The following is a 16874-nucleotide window of genomic DNA, read 5'->3' as shown; positions in this document are numbered from 1 at the left end:
TCCATCATTAGGCGTTAACGGTTCCAACGTGTTTTAAAATCTAATATTAACATATATTCTGTTTTATTTTTAGTTAGTATGTATTTTAGTAATATGTCAACTTTTATAGAGGAACATTTAAATATCTTAACAATTTTTCGAACTTTATAAATTATAGGAAGCCATTCTTGATAGGTTAATATTTCATCCTCATTAGCAATATCTTCTTCAACAATTACATTGTCATAATCTTCATTGTCAATATCACTCTCACTCTCTTCAAAGTTGGAATCCGAAGTTTCTATATCCGCAGTATTTGGATTCTTCTGTTCTTTATTTTTTTGGTATAATATATCTATTACTCCTAACTGAATTCCATGAGCATAGCACAATTGCTGATTTGCACCAATCAACTTTTCAATTTTTTTCACAACTGTTGCTCCATTAGTTGTTATGGATAAAATATCTTCTTTCAGGGATAATCCATGTTTCGCTAATTTAGATTTTAGCAATTAATTAAACCATTAATTAGTTAATGAATTTCGCCCGTTAAGGAGACATAAGAACAAAAACGTATACTATTTTGCTATGTTGACGATCCCTGAACATATAGTGGAGACAATTTAAAAAACTTCTAGTTAATACCGAAAAACCGGTATTTAAACTTGTGAATACCGGTATTACGAAATTGTACAAATGGCTCAAAATACCGGTATTCGGTATCCCGGTATACCGGTATTGCAATCCCTAATAGCACGCATCATGAAAGTGAAAAATATCTGTTATTTACTCGCAAAAGTATGCTTGCCATTAAAATCTAGGCAACTTAAATAAGTCTTTAGGAATTTTTAAGTGCAAAATAAAAAAGTTTCTAAGAATCAAAAAATAATATTAATTAAATTAAAATTTGTGTTTCATCTTGAATTTAGCTGAACAAACAATGGATTATTTTACAAAAAAAAGTACGGAAACCTAACAGAATTTAATTAAAAACACCTGCTCTTTTTTTGTTGAGATTCGACTGAAATCAAATATTATTATATTTCATCAAATATTACTGTATTTAATTATTTATTTTACTTGAAATGAAATCGAAATATGAATAAGATTATTAGTATTATGATCAGGAATTTGAAGTTGCGCTTACTTAAAGAATTGTTTTAATCTTTTTACAAGATGTAAAATTGAATTTAAAATATTTTCTTTTAGGAATACTAAAAATTAAATTTGAATATTTCAGATGTGTTCTATAGGGGTGCTTTCATATTTCAGATAAAAGGAATCATTTCAATCAAATTTTGTGGCAGCAGTTTGGTTAAAATTTAAAATACATAATTTTTTTTCTTATAATCATATTTTTAATAATCGCTTCCTTACAATATTTTTTATTGCACAAATTGCGTAATTTTTCAATTACTTTTTCCTGAGAGATGATTTTTTTAAACATTTTTTCTTTTTCAGTTTTTAAATTTGCAAAAAAAAAAACAAGCTACAGTAATTCTTTTTTAAACTCATAATATTTTAGTGAAATAAATTTCAGAATGACTTGCTTCTATTCTCAGCACCTATTATTCACTCAGAACCCTATTATTTGCTTTTAAAGAAATTAACTTTTTTATTGTATGGGTAAGGATATAATTTAAATATATTTAAAAAATATTAAAAATATTATAATTTTTTTAAAAATAAAAACAAGGGTTATGTGACTGCTTGAAAATTTAGATATAATTTGTTTGCCATATAACATTAATGCATTTAAATCATACATTCATTAATTTAAATCTATTTATTGATTTTATTAATTTAAATAATTTTCTTCAATTGCAAGCATATTCTATCTCTAATAATTAAGAAATTTGCTATTAGTCCACGAGTTTGATTGAACACCCTGCGTATAGTAACAAAATATTGATTCTGTCAAATCCTTCATTTAAATAAATTCCTTGACTTGATTAATTAAAATCATTTTTCAGCTTGTAAGTGTACTATCTCTAAAAAAAATTGTTATTAGGCCATAAGTTTAAAAACATTCTACATATAGTGATGTCGAAACATTACACTTTCAAAAACGTTAAACCACCAACAATTTCCAAATTGACTCTGGAATCAAGAGAAAAAGTTTCTTACTTAAATCATTGAAAGTCTAGTTAAATAATTTCAAACATCTTAAAGCATTTTTTTAATTATTTTAGTAATTATTTATAATAAATTAAACTCTTAGTTACTTGATAGTTTATCATATATGTCAACAACGTTTTCCTATAATATACAAAATTTGCAGTGTATCATAATAAGAATTTCTTTCTCTTATTAAAATTGTCGATTCATCTTAAAACTAAAATAATATTCTTTAAATTAGTATGATAAAAATTTTAATTTTTAACAAGAGTTTTTAGGGGGGAGGGCAGTCAAAAGAACCGTGTCGCAAGAAAATAACATTCATTGCCAATCAAGGCATGAATATTTCTTTCTTTAAAACTTATTTAAATAACATATTGTATTCTTTTTCGCATATTAGTATAAAATATATTTGCTGCAAATAAAATCAAAAATGTTCAATTGTAGTTAATTAAATAAAGGATTACAATAGCTGAAATTGGATTTCTTAATAATAAATGATAATGATATCTCATATATTAAATTTCATTAAATTTATTCTATACATTCCGTTAACTGAAATGAAATGAAAAAAATAATGTAGCTGAAATTATTAAGAAATATTTAATTTATATTTTCGTAATTAAATGACATGTTTTATTAGGTTTCGTATATTAATATAAAATGTATGTGACAAATCAATAATTTCTGCAAACTCAATGAAAAATTAACTAATGTAATTAATTTAAATGAAAGATTACAAAAACTGAACGTAGATTTCACAATATTCAGTAAATATGATATCTCATACATTAAATTTCAGTTAATTTACTATATGCATTAACTCTTATTAACTAAAAGGAAAAATAATAAATCTAAAATGAATAAGAAATATTTTAGTTCTATATCCATGATAAAAAAGATCAATTAGTCACTGATTTCTATATTTAATAATCCATGACCATCACAGAAATATCCATTAGCATGACCGAGAAATTCTTCTTGCTCCCAAAATCATCCTATCCCTCACAGTAATTAGATATTTGATTTGTTTTCCGTTGTCCATTATTGTCACGTATATAACTTATCTACACAAGCATGGGGCACCCATAATCTTTATACTTATTATATACAACACCATATATGAACACTCCTCATTCTGTGTCATCTCGGCCCGATGGATTAAGATCATAATACCCAAGGGCAAGGAAAGTTGGTCCAGTTACGACCACAGAAAGTGTCTTAAATATTAGTTTCACGTCAGGATCTCAGAGATAACCTTTAGGCTCAGGATTGGGGTATAAAAGGGATTATGGATGACGGTGGGGGAAGAAAGGGATCCCATGGGAATGTGGGCTTCGTGAAACGTCTTCTCTAAGAACAAGGGGTTGGACGTGTCAGGATGGACCTAGAAGAATAGTTGATTGTAGTCTTAGCCTTTCCTTCATATTAGCGAGCGTGTCACTTTAAGGAGGTTTTTGGTCAATAATATGTTATTAGCATTAAAAAGGCAATATTGTAAGATAAATAAAATGATATTAATGGAAACTTAAGTCCTTAATTTTAAATAGTTATAAAGAATACCTTTGCAGGATTAGAAATAGGAAAAATAATTATTTAAGATAGCAAGATATCATTATTTTTACTTATTAAAATATTGGAGATGGAATATTAAGAAGAACTTGATTGCACCATAATATTTATAAAAAAGATTTGGAACGAGCTTAAAAATTAGCTTAAGGAATGACAAATATATCATTCATTTAATGAACAGTACTCTTTATTTATAGATTATAATTGTTCTTCTAGTTACTCAAGTGATATTAAGTAATCTGGTTACTCACAAAAGGGTAATCTCGTTAATCACGAGATTACCATTTTAAAAACATTTGAGTCAATAGTTCTATGAACTGGTTACTGAAAGATTAAACGTTATGATAATTTGATGATTATGCAAATGCTAATTTAAAACTGAATTTGAACAATTTTCTCTAATATACTACAAAAAATGTATAATAATGCAAGAAATGAGAGCAAGAGCGTTATCGTTATCTTTGCTGAAGTGAAGACTGGTTAGAAAACTAAAGAAAATTGAAAGCATTCTTCAATTCTGTAACTTCTCCATATTGTAAAATATTTTAGAAAATAATAAGCTATATAGTAAATATCAAGGAAAGCTGAATACCGTATCAATAATATTGTACAATATTTAACTATACTTATGAAAATAGTTGAACAGCACTAAAAATTTAAAATTTTTGAGCAGAAAAAATATTTAAAATTGCAATCTTTATTTAAAACTTCACTTCAAAAAAACTTCTTTGGAGCAGTTTTTCAAAATAAATCACATTAATGTGAAGCTATAAGTAAAATTCTATGCTTAACATTGGTCAATTCTGTGATGATATTATTACAAATTGTGCATTCTAACGTATGACAAAAATACAAATTCTTATTATTCATTTGTTATGCCTTTCTGTTCTTTTTTATGCATGATCAATTATTGAGGATCCGTCAGATAATTTGGATTTTTATTTTTGAGAAAATTTGAAAAAGCATATTTTTTGAGTAAAAAAAATCTTGATTATTTAAATAAAGTACTTTTAAAAATTTCGCAATCCCAATTTTTGCTATATGTGGATGATGTTAACGTTATAACATTTAAGTTTTCAATCGAAAATTGCTAAAAGCACCTTCTGTTTAATTGAGAAATCCTTTGCACTTCCTCTTAATGTTGAAATTTATTGTTCATAAATTAAACACCTTAGGAAACGGTAAATGATTTCGGAAATATTATAATTTTCTGAATCTCATGTAATTTAAAAAATAATTTCCTTAAATTCAATTATCATAAATCATACTAAATAAAAAAATAAAACTTATTCACAAGTAAAACTCATTTTTTTCTTTGAATTCAAATTACATTCTTGATCCTAAAATCTAAAAAAAAATAGTTTAATAAAATAAAATATTTAAAACTATGTGTTGAGTTGCACAACTGTTTACATTAGTTCTAACAACCATTCCATTGCATCATCTACCAACGGAAACAAATATTTCGATAATTATCTTGTCAGAGAGCTAATCGAAAGATTCCACGCTTGAATTTCAAGATACTTTTCAACTATTGTAACAAAAGAATCCATAAGATAAAATAAAATAGATTTTCTTCTAATGTAAGATACTGTACGAAAGTAATAGTAAAAGATCTTCCATATATTTTAGTTTTATAACACTGAAAAAATGCATTAAGACCTAGTATGTATAATATTAGAAACTGCGTTGTATATTATTGAAAATGGTATAAAAAATGTATCAGAAATTTTATATTTTATTCAATTTCAAAATTGTGAGTGAAAGTTATATATTAATATCTCAAATTTAAGGATGTTGCTCAAATTAAGGATAGTGCAATAATACTTTCTAATATCTTTTATCCTGAGTAATTACTTTTTTATTCATTTTACAGCATGATCTTCATTGAAAAGGCACTAATTAAACAATCCCAAACACTAACAGTCCAATTGAGCAATATTTGTTTCATACGAAAGTTAATATTCTTTGTATGCCATCAACAATCATCTATTTTTCTATATTTGAAAGATATCGAGAAGACTGAGCTTTATTGCTCATTTTCTTTCGTGGAAACCACTGACAAAGTTTCCAAGCCACAGCCATTGTACCAATTTAAATTTTTTTGTTTCATATGATTGTTGATAGGTCTTATAAATTGTCATCTATTCTGGACTTCTCTATTTCGAGAAATATTGGAAAAACAAGCTGTGACAGAGACCTCTATTTCAAAATCTGAACCAATTCTGCTAATTTTCTTCGTCAACTGATTTCGCCATTATGCAAGCATTGTTAACTAATCATAAAGCTCTTTCATAGTTTGGCAATAGACATTCAAATAAGTATTTTTAAGATATTATTGATATTATATTTTTACTAACCTTTCGTTCCGGTAACGACGCAGTTCATAAAAATTGATTGGCATAGCTAAATTACTCGCATCAACACTTGCCGCCTACGGCGGCCCTATTATTAGTATAATGTTGACTAGTTTTGATTAAATATATCTGTGAGAAACAGAAAGAAATATGTTTTGATTTACGACTGGATAATAAAAAGAGAGCATTTTGATAATTTGTAGGAAAGTAGTGAAATGGGTTAGTGATAAAAATTGGTGACATCTTTTCTTCTGATGAGATCGGGTAATTTTTCTAAATTTATTTTGCTGTATAGTTCGAAAATGGAAGAGGAGGAGACACTCAACAATTGTCGAGATATTTGAGGATTATAAACTTTGATATGAAATAAGAATAGACGAAATCAGCATATTAAATATTTTATTTAGTTATTGTGATTGAGGATATCTTTTAAGATTTTTTCGTACAGAAAATATATGATGAAATATTTTAAGAAATCTCAGTGAAATGGATATCAGTTGGATAAAATTATAATGGATAATATTAAGAGAGTTTTTATAACTTATGATGTCATTAACATTCAATTGAAAAAAAATGGTCCACTAGCTGTATTGGGTGACCGGCCTTTTTATTGCCAATTATTTCAAAGAGTTTATTTCCTTGTTTAAATATCCATACAAAGCAGTGAAATTGCTTGGGAATGAAAATCGATGAAATCTCTCCTTGTGTTTCAAACTTGGGCTCTGTCTAAAATTATGACATATATAATCTCTATTTTAGTTGAGATGTATACAGATAATGCATTATAGCTATTCAACGAAACAGAGTTAGTATAAACAAATGAAATTGATACATTTCTGTCTTCTTTTTTGTTGTAAAATCTCTAATGAAGTGGGAAAAATTATCATGTCCTTATTTTGTATCAAATGAATACAGAAAAAATATTGTAGAACAACGAATAAATATGACAAATACTCAGAATGATTTCGATTATTTTTCAAATTCTTTATGGAACAAAACAAATCATCCTATTTTTATTTACAACTGATCCATGAATAAATGTTTCAAAAATGGATATTTCAGCTGAAGTCATGCAAACTGGATTGAATACTCATTTTTCATAAACTTTGTGGCATTTAGAATAAATTTAAGAAATGATAAAAAAATGATATAAAGTTTATATTAAAGTATTCTTTAAAATCAGGATTCACTTGTTTTATAAATCTCTGATTGTATGCATTTCTATTACTGCAATCCTTTAGCATTAATATTTATCTTGAGATATTTGAAAAAAAAAATAGGAAAATATATCTAAACATAGGAAGTGATCGATGGTAAAGTTTTATATTTGGACAAAAGATGCTATTTGGAGCAAATCTGATAAATGTTCATTCTACTGAAAGTTAAAAAAATTCGCTTCGCTTTTATAGTTTTCTCGATTTGTAATTTAAAATGACTTTCAATCAGGAAATAATTTGTATTTGGAGGAACAGGACTATTTTGTTGAGGATTTATTTCTAGAAAAGATGAAAAAGGCGTTCTTCAGGAAATTTATCTGTCGTTAAAAAAAGGAAAGAGAAAGATTCAAACTATTTGCACTTTTGAGATTGGTATAAAGAAAATGTACATAATAAAAGAAATTTTAAAAACAATCCTAAGGCTTCAAACTAATTTTTTTGTGAATTTAGCATAAGTTAAATAGGAAGCGAAGTGCAAATTATTATTTTTTAAATACCTTTGCTTCGCAATTTTGTATTTTCTCAAATAAATATTAAAATATGAAAGACACCTTTGTTAGAAATTACAAATAACATATTTAAATATGTCATCGTAAAAAAAGAGTAAATCATAGAAACACATTCAGTAATTTTTTTATAACTAAATTATATAAAATTCCCATTTTATTTATCAAATTTTAATTTTAAATAAAGCAATTGTTTTAATAAGTTGTAAAGAAATAATTCATAAGTATATTTAGAAATAATAGAAATATTAAGAAAGTATTTAATAATAAACGTAAAAGATAATGCATCCAGGATTAACTAGTATTTATTTTGAAAATACAAAACTTATTTCTCATTATATTGCCGCAGACGATAATGAAAATTATGATTAATTTACATGCCGGAAAATCTATTAATAATGCATAAGATTAAATGTTTTTTGGATATAATTTTTAATTGAAACATTTGCATAATCTGACAGTCATTAATGAAAACATAATCCATTTTCTGCTAAATGCGTGATGAATAGTATTTATAAATATTTCACATTACATATAAAATAATTCTGAGAAACATTTGTAGATTTTTATGTCGAATGAAAAAAATCATAACTGATGTTTGGAAGAAATTTCAATCAAGTGTATATTTATTTCTGGCTAATCTTATTAATTGTTTATATTACTTTAATTTTGTATCATTAAATATAATTTTTAAAAAAAAATTATTTTTCCTAATCCACTTTTAATCCATGTTCTTTACCTTTTCTTAATGCATTTTTGAATAAATTATAATTCAACTTAAAAAAATTCTCATATTGCTAAGCATGTAAAATATCAATAAGACATAACATTATATTATGATTTGAATAATCTAATCACTTCTCATTTCAATCGATAAATACATTCTACGGTAATTATTAAAACATTTTTAAAGACACAATACATTTTTCAAATTAGAAGTAAGTCTTAAAATGAAAACTATATTGATCATATCCTTCACATTTAAAGTGGAAAAATGTGAATGGATAATTTTTCAGATTATTTCTTAATTTTTTTTAAGTCCATGACGTTTAATCTATCAAATATCTGCCAAATATCACTTATCAGTCTATAAAATTCAAATGCCCTTCAGTTTGGAAGCGATTCGCTATCTTGACTTCGCACCCTTAGTGAAAATATCGATTTAAAAAACTTAATTTTTATGCTGACTTTCTCCTGATAATTATCTTTTCAAAATATTGTTGATTGATTAAGTAATTAGGGAAACTTTCGTTTAACAATTTGTAGATAAGGAATGGTAGACACACCCAAATTTTGTTATGGTTTCTCCAGGGCATTAGTAGAAGTAAATGTGTTTTATATCTTTAATATGTTTTGTAATCAATGCTGTATGAATAAATTGCATGCATTCTACGTATAATCAGAATAAAAAAAAATATTAGCTCTTTGCTCAGGTTGTGATTATATCGTGCACACTATTAGCATTAATGCACCTATTTAAATAGGAACGAATAACTTTTTCAAACGGAATGAAGGCAAATCATGCAGAACTGGGACTTAAATAAATACGTTTAACTTAATAATATTATTTTAAATACTCTCTTATAAATATTTCATGGCATACCAAACATAAAACCTTAATGATGAATATACAAAATGGTTTTAATTAAAGAATTCTTACTGATTCGTGGTATTATTTTCAATTGATCTACCCAAGTCAAGAAGGCAGGGATTCATAGTTAGTAGGAAGTGGGTTATTTTTTTCTCTTATTTAAGACAGATTTGAGGCATCTATGTGTCACTAAATACTGAAGTCTAAATTTCCTTTAATATGAAGAAATGAGAAACCCCAGGAGAATTGTAATGAAAAATTCGTTTTAAAACGAGCATCGGTGTCCAAAAACGAACCAAAGTTCTTTAAGATCATAACTAGAGAATAGAACCTATAATATTTTCTTTCGTGCTCAGGCTCCTCAAAAATGAATTTCTTTATGCCACTAGTTTATTAATAGCCACTATTTAAGTTTATTTTATTTTAAAACATATTAAAAATAATTACAATAAATTAAATTACATGTTTATGCAATATATAATTGCTATTGTTTTTACTATTTGTTTTTAGAAACTCACAGATGGACTTTCACTTCTATCATAATATATATATATATATATATATATATATATTTACATTTTAATCAAGTATATAGCTGATAGAAATATTCACTTCTTATATTTGCTATAATATATTAAATATATATTAAATTATTAATATATATTAAATACATATTAAATTAATATTTGCTATATATATTAATATTCACTACTTAATATTTGCTATAATTCTTCCATAGCTATTACTTCTCCTAATTATTTTGTGTCATTTTGATAAAATCTTTTTTTTTTCAAGTAATAATGCAAACAAATCAGAAAGATGAGAGATAATTAAAAAAAAAAAAGGCAACTCCAAATTTTAAAAAAATGGATCACTTTCTTAGATTTGACTTGAAATCTTTTAATGGTAAAAAGAGAATGATATTAAAATATTCTATTAAGAGCAAATGCAAAAAAAACAATAATAATTTAGTAAATAAATAAATAATTTATTAATAAATTCATTTTTATTATGTCATACTTATTACAAAAACTGAGTAATATGGAGAAACGCAGAATTCTCTGAATATAAAATTTTTAGAAAGAGCATATAAAAATTGAATGCGACAACACCAGTAAGTTCGAAAAAAAAAATTTAAAAATATGTCTTTATGAAATGAAATGCGGATATTAAATAGGAGAAATAATAATAGGAGATATTAAATAGGAAATTAAAAGACAACCAGCATCCTTTTTAAACATTGGGTACTTATAGGTTGTAACTGTGACCAAAAAGCGTACCGAATATTGTACAGTATTAAGTATCGTCATTTTTTTTTGTTATAATGAACTTAATAGCCTAAATTTATTACTGTACATAATTTCACCAATAACGATTGCTTTGTTTTCTAACAGATTGCTTAATAAATATTGTTTCATTTATAATGTATGAGATGAGTAAGCAAAAATGAAGAATAAAGGAGGGAAGCAATAAAATAAATTGGGGTTTTAAGCTATATTTTATACAATCAATACAGAAATTGCAACAGCGGAGCACTTTAAGATAACGGTGAGATTGTTCATTCAATCAAAAGGATTATAAAATATTGCCAAAATATTTTTCTAATATCTGAATGGTCATATCTTGAAAAGCAAATAAAAATTAATTCATCCAGACACAAATAAATTACTTCTTATATCTACAAAATGTATTTAGTTGTAAATAACATTTCGCACATGTTTCTATTATTTAATGCAATTTTGTGGGAAATTTTTTTTTCATTTTGTTCTGGAAACAATTGATTATTAACAGAAAAGAAAAAACTCTTCACATCAAACGATCTCATTCTATGATTTAGAAATAATCTATGATAAATGCTACTACATCATATGAGTTAAAATATATTGCATAATTTATCTTTTATATCGATAGTAAATGGCAAAACTGTAATTACATTAAGATAAATTGAAAATAATACATGAAATAAATTTTATGCTAATGGAAAAAGAGCATCCTCAAAATAAAATCCTGCTAAATCGAGTTTTTTTTTGGGTATTTGGTAGTTAGGTAGTTTTGTTTATTTTAGCAAATTAAATAGATTGTTTTTTTTGTTTTTTTAAATTTGGGAGAAATTATAATCATGGATTCTCATATATATTTTTAAAATGTAAGCGATGAAAAAGGATTTTCTTTTATATATATATATATATATATATATATATAATATATATATATATATATATATATATATATATATATATATATATATATATATATATATATATATATATATATTTAATTTCTCAGTACATATTTTCAAATAAAAATATATTCCGATTGCATATAAACATCATAGTATATTTAATATTTTTAAACAAGCCCTTAAAATTATGATTGTTTATAATATATGTTAAGTCAGTTAAAATATGAAATGGCTGTCAACTGTTTAAGAAATGTCAAACTTAATTGAATAAGATTAAAGTAAATATACTGATGTTAATTTTTTTTTCTGCATAAACGCATTTTTACTACAGTTCTGAAAAGTAATATTGTTCTTTTTTTACAATTAAAGCCATATATTTATTTAAGATAATGTATGTAATTATGCTTACTTTGCATTATTTTTTTAAAGGATAATGACAAATGTGTATAGCAAATGTAAAGAAAAAAGATTCGAGATATTCGCTTTCACAGATTATTTTTTAAAAAATTATCTTTTTTTTTCCAATTACAAGCTGATGAAATTGAATCTGAAGAAAATTCAATAAATTACGGATTAAAAAGACGATAATGTTATTTAAACCAGTATGTAAAAAATAATCATTTTTCATTTACTTGTTTTTCTTTTTATAAGAAAAACTGCCTTGAAATTATTCCTATCCGAACGATAATTATTATAAGCTGGTTTGCACTAATAAACGCAATAAATGATAATGAGGAAAAAAAAAATACTTTTAAGCAAAAAGAGATTTTTGCGTGCCTTTAATTTTAGCAAGACCGAGTTACATTGGTTAGGCAGAAAGACTTTTATTAAAATATTTTTAATATTTTTTCCTATGTTTCTTCGAAAAACATAAAAACTATTAATCCTTAAAAACACTCTAATTGCCGGAGAGTATAATTAGTTTAATCTCCAGAAATTGGAAAATCTTCTTATTTTTCTAAACTGCAAAAAGGACAAGGGAAAAAAAAACTTTTTTTCTGGAAGCAGTCAAACTTCTTTCGGTAACTTTTTTTTATCCTTTCTTTCTGTTAACATTTCTTTCAAGAGCCGAATAGGGCTAAAATTATTTCAAAGAAACTATTTTTCTTATTTTAATTGGGTGAGATAAAATTTTTATCAGATGCAAATTTTCCTAAAGGTTTTCTCTCAGAGGAATGTCTAATATGATTTCTTTCCTTTGAATGATAAGGAGGGAAAAAAACTGGTCGTCGCTTTCTAAGTGCATAATTTTTTTGGTTAGAATGACTGCTCTTAAAAAGTTACAATTTACTCTCAGAATAGAATAAATTATCCTGATTTTGTCTATCTAGTAGCATGTATTGATTTTAGTTATTAGAAAACGAAATATTTTCATGTAAAATGTCATATAAAAGTTGTCTAAAATTAAAGCAAGATTTGAATTTGCCACTATTGGCAACCCTATCAAAAAAACTGGTCGTTGCTTTCTTAAGTACTTAAGTTTTTCGGTTATAATGACTGCTCTTAAAATGTTACAATTTACTAGCCGAATAGAATAAATTATCCAGATTTTGTCAGTCTGGCAACATGTATTCATTGCAGTTATAGCAATATGTAAGATTTTCATGTAAGATGTCATAAAGCAAGATTTGAATTTGCCACCTATGGCAACCCTATTAAAAAAAACCATTTGACAGCTGATAATTAGGATAAAAAATGGATCGTTACACGGTAAAATAACATGTGAACACAAGCTTTGAATTAAATTAAAAAAACATAGTTTTTTTCCTTTAAATTGTTATATTTTTATTGAATCATAAAGTACACAGGATAGAATTATGTATGGAAAAACACATTGGGCAAATGATCTCCACGGCTTTGCTGGCACATAGGAACTTTTTTTGTCGAAATTTTACATGACTATTTTGCATTAATGTGGCTGAATTTTGTGGATGCAACGTTGAATTTCTTTCTTTAAAGCACGTGTTCTTATGGGCTTGTTGATATAGACCTTTGACTTCAAATAGCTCCGTAGAAAGAAATCCAATATGTTAAATTACATGAAATAGGAAGCCAATTCTCAAATTTTCCAACTGTGGCTGCCAGACTTTCATTATTTTTGAAATATTGTTCAACAATGAAAACACGTTTTTCTATCGTGCTAAAAACCTAAACTATCATTTTCCAAATGTTTTTTTTTGTTTTTTTTTTTAATAGGCTTGTCAACACTTGACTGCATAAATGGTGCCAAATTCAAATCTTACGTTAATTTTGAGACACCCTTTATGGATGCTTAGTTTTATAAAATATCGACAAACTATATGACGGATATTAAATTCCACAGTTGATCATTTTCTTGGCATTTAATTAACCATTAAGAATTTCTGATATTAATAATTTTATCAAATGCATAACTTATATTGAAAGCTACTTAACACGAAAAATGAACTGGATCTTCATATCTTGATTATCAAAAAAAGAGGGGAATGAAGGGGGGGTGTATAAGTAACAACAAAGAAAATTCTACCCTAAAAATATATATGTTCCAAATCTGATAAAGTTAACGACCTTGCCGCATATAAATTTTGAAGTGCATATCAGAGCGATTTCTTTAATGTTTTGTTGGTTTAAATTATTATTTCAATGACACCAATTTTCATGCCGCATAGTTTTTTTTATATTAGTTATTTTTTAAATGTTAAGCATATTTTTTAACAAGAATTTAAGAATTTTGAGTCAATATTAAGACGTATTGAAAATGGCATTATAAAAGCATAGGAATTCAGATAGAACACCAAAGTTATTAATCATTATTAAAGTTGATGATATTTTCTCATATTTTGCTTTACAATCCAATTTACTATCAATATTAATATAAAAAATAAGAAAGTGTGCATAATAGTGAAATTTAGATCACAAAAATCACTGCTGGCAAAGAAATACAGAAAGATATGTTAAATTCTAATATATATATATATATATATATATATATATATATATATATATATATATATATATATATATATATATATATATATATATATATATATATATATATATATATATATATATATATATATATATATATATATATACATATATTACCAGATTTCAATTGTTTGCCGAATTAATGCTGAAATAATTTAAATTAAGAATTAGGTTATATTCTTAAGGGACTAAAAATAGCAGAATATATCCCATTTTAATTTTGAGGGACCTGATATTAAAGTAAAGTAAATAGTAAAATGAGTAGACTGCCGTAAGTCTTCTGAAATATTATGAATATACAGGGTGTTTATAAAGTCTCGGACCCATTTTGATGTTTAATAACTCATAAAATAATAAAGATATAAACGCACTTATGGCATTTATTGATGGAATAACTCATATATTTTCCTTTTCAGGTTTGAATATTTTTACTTTTGTAAATATCGTCTGGGCGTGTGGTTAATTTCAGATAATTTTATTTTCCAGTCTAAATATCTGTACTTTTCTAAATATTGTCTGCTTATTAATTGCATTTTTCTCTCTTTTGTTTTTGGCACCTATTGCAATGTTATGTTTACTTTTTATGTGTTTGTTCTATGTAGTACTTTTGTATGTGATGTTTTATTCGAGCGGATATTAAGGATAATGCGTACACCACAAGAGAAAGCACAGATTTTATAGTGGTTCATAGAAATGAAATCGATAGTGCAAGCACAGAGAAATTTCAGAAGAATTTAACAAAAAGATCCTCCATCCAAAAACAGCATCTTGAGGTGGAAAAAGAATTTTCTAGAAATTGGAAGTATCGAAGATAAGAAACGTTCCAGACGTCCTTGCACAAGTGATTTTGATGTTGAGCGTGTCAGAGAGACATTTTTACATAATCCTAGAATATCTGTGAGATCAGCGGCAACAGAATTGGATATGCCAATTTCGACGGTAAACAAGGTTATTAAGAAAAAATTAAGACTGCATGCATACAAAGTTCAAATTGTTCAAGTTTTGGAACCGAACGATAGGCCTAGGAGGATGGCCTTTGCAACAGATATGCTAAGGAGGATAGAAGATGCTGCTGATTTTCTGAAGAGCATAATGTTCTCCGATGAAGCATCCTTTCATGTTTCTGGCATTGTTAATCGCCATAATGTGCGCAAATGGCTCTGTGGATGCCGACATGCTTGTCGCTACCTGGCGTGAAATTGATTATCGACTTGATATTCTCCGTGCGACGAAGGGGGCACAAGTGGAAGTTCATTGACAAGGGTCATGAAACTTTTTGAGTCTATTTAACCATTTTTGTTATTAATTTAAATCTATCTTTATTATTTTATGAGTTATTAAACATCAAAATGGGTCCGGGACTTTATAAACACCCTGTATATCTATAAAAATCGAAGATTAAAAGTATTTAACTGAAAAAGTTACTAAGACCAAGTTACATAAATTATATAATTAATTAAAAATAGCAACCAGCTAATGCTGATAAACAAGCTGGTAGCCAATGGCAGGTAATTTAAAAACAATCTAATATTTTGGAGATAATTTTAAATATATAATTAATTCTTTCAAAGGTAGACATAGTTTTTTTAATAAAAAAGTTGTTAAAGGTTTTATTGTAACATAAGAAAAAAATATTAGATTTGATGTTGCCTTCTTTTTTCTTTACTAAATAATAAAATTTCTCTTTCTAAAAAAAATTATGAAAATAATACCGCCTACTAAGAACAAACTCTTAATACCACCATTGAAAAATAATAAACTCTCATAAGAATTTTTATGTAATTTGCCAGAAAAAAAAAGTACGAATTTTCTCTATATGTTTTTTTCTAAATTTTTTAAATTTTATTTTTTATATTTAAGGTTTATTTTTAAAATTTGCTAATTTATTAACATTAAAATTGTTTTAAAGAATATCCAATTGAATTAAATTCAAAGAGAGATTCAAAAAATTATTATTGCAATTTCACCGAAATTTTGAATCTAAATACATTATTTTTCGAAATAATTTCATTAAATGTTAATATTTGTTGTCTTAATTGCAAATGTTTATAATAGATTTTTCTAGATCAGAATTGTAACAAAGCGTTTTACCTCCAGTCAATGTTAATGTAGCGAAGACATATTCTGCATCCGTCGATCCTGCGTCATTCCTGGCTGTCATCAGCAAGCTGTACCACGCTCCTGGCGTCAAATCTGTGATTGTTATTGTCTGTTGTTCTGGTATTATATTATTGCTCACCAGCGTCCATTCATGATGACCAGACGGTTTGTATTGGATGACGAAAAAGGAAATAGGACAACCTCCATTGTGCCAGCTGTTCAGGTTGACCGTGACAGTCGTTTTGTTAACGGTGAGCAGCATTCTCTTGTCTGGAGCAATAGGAG

At 26.1% G+C, this 16874-nt stretch overlaps 1 protein-coding gene across 1 annotated transcript in view; it reads right to left on the bottom strand.

Moving 5' to 3' along the window:
- LOC129981637 (cell adhesion molecule Dscam2-like) overlaps positions 1 to 16874 on the bottom strand; it is a 506908-nt gene that overhangs the window by 55861 nt on the left and 434173 nt on the right. Inside the window, exon 20 of the mRNA XM_056092554.1 lies at positions 16581 to 16874. Coding sequence (XP_055948529.1) covers positions 16581 to 16874 — 294 coding nt within the window. The remainder of the gene's footprint in view (positions 1 to 16580) is intronic.

This window comes from Argiope bruennichi, chromosome 8 (assembly GCF_947563725.1).
Source record: "Argiope bruennichi chromosome 8, qqArgBrue1.1, whole genome shotgun sequence".
In the NCBI taxonomy this organism is placed as follows: domain Eukaryota; kingdom Metazoa; phylum Arthropoda; class Arachnida; order Araneae; family Araneidae; genus Argiope; species Argiope bruennichi.
Note: the sequence above shows the minus strand (reverse complement) of the source record. Positions and strands in the feature narration are given on the sequence as shown.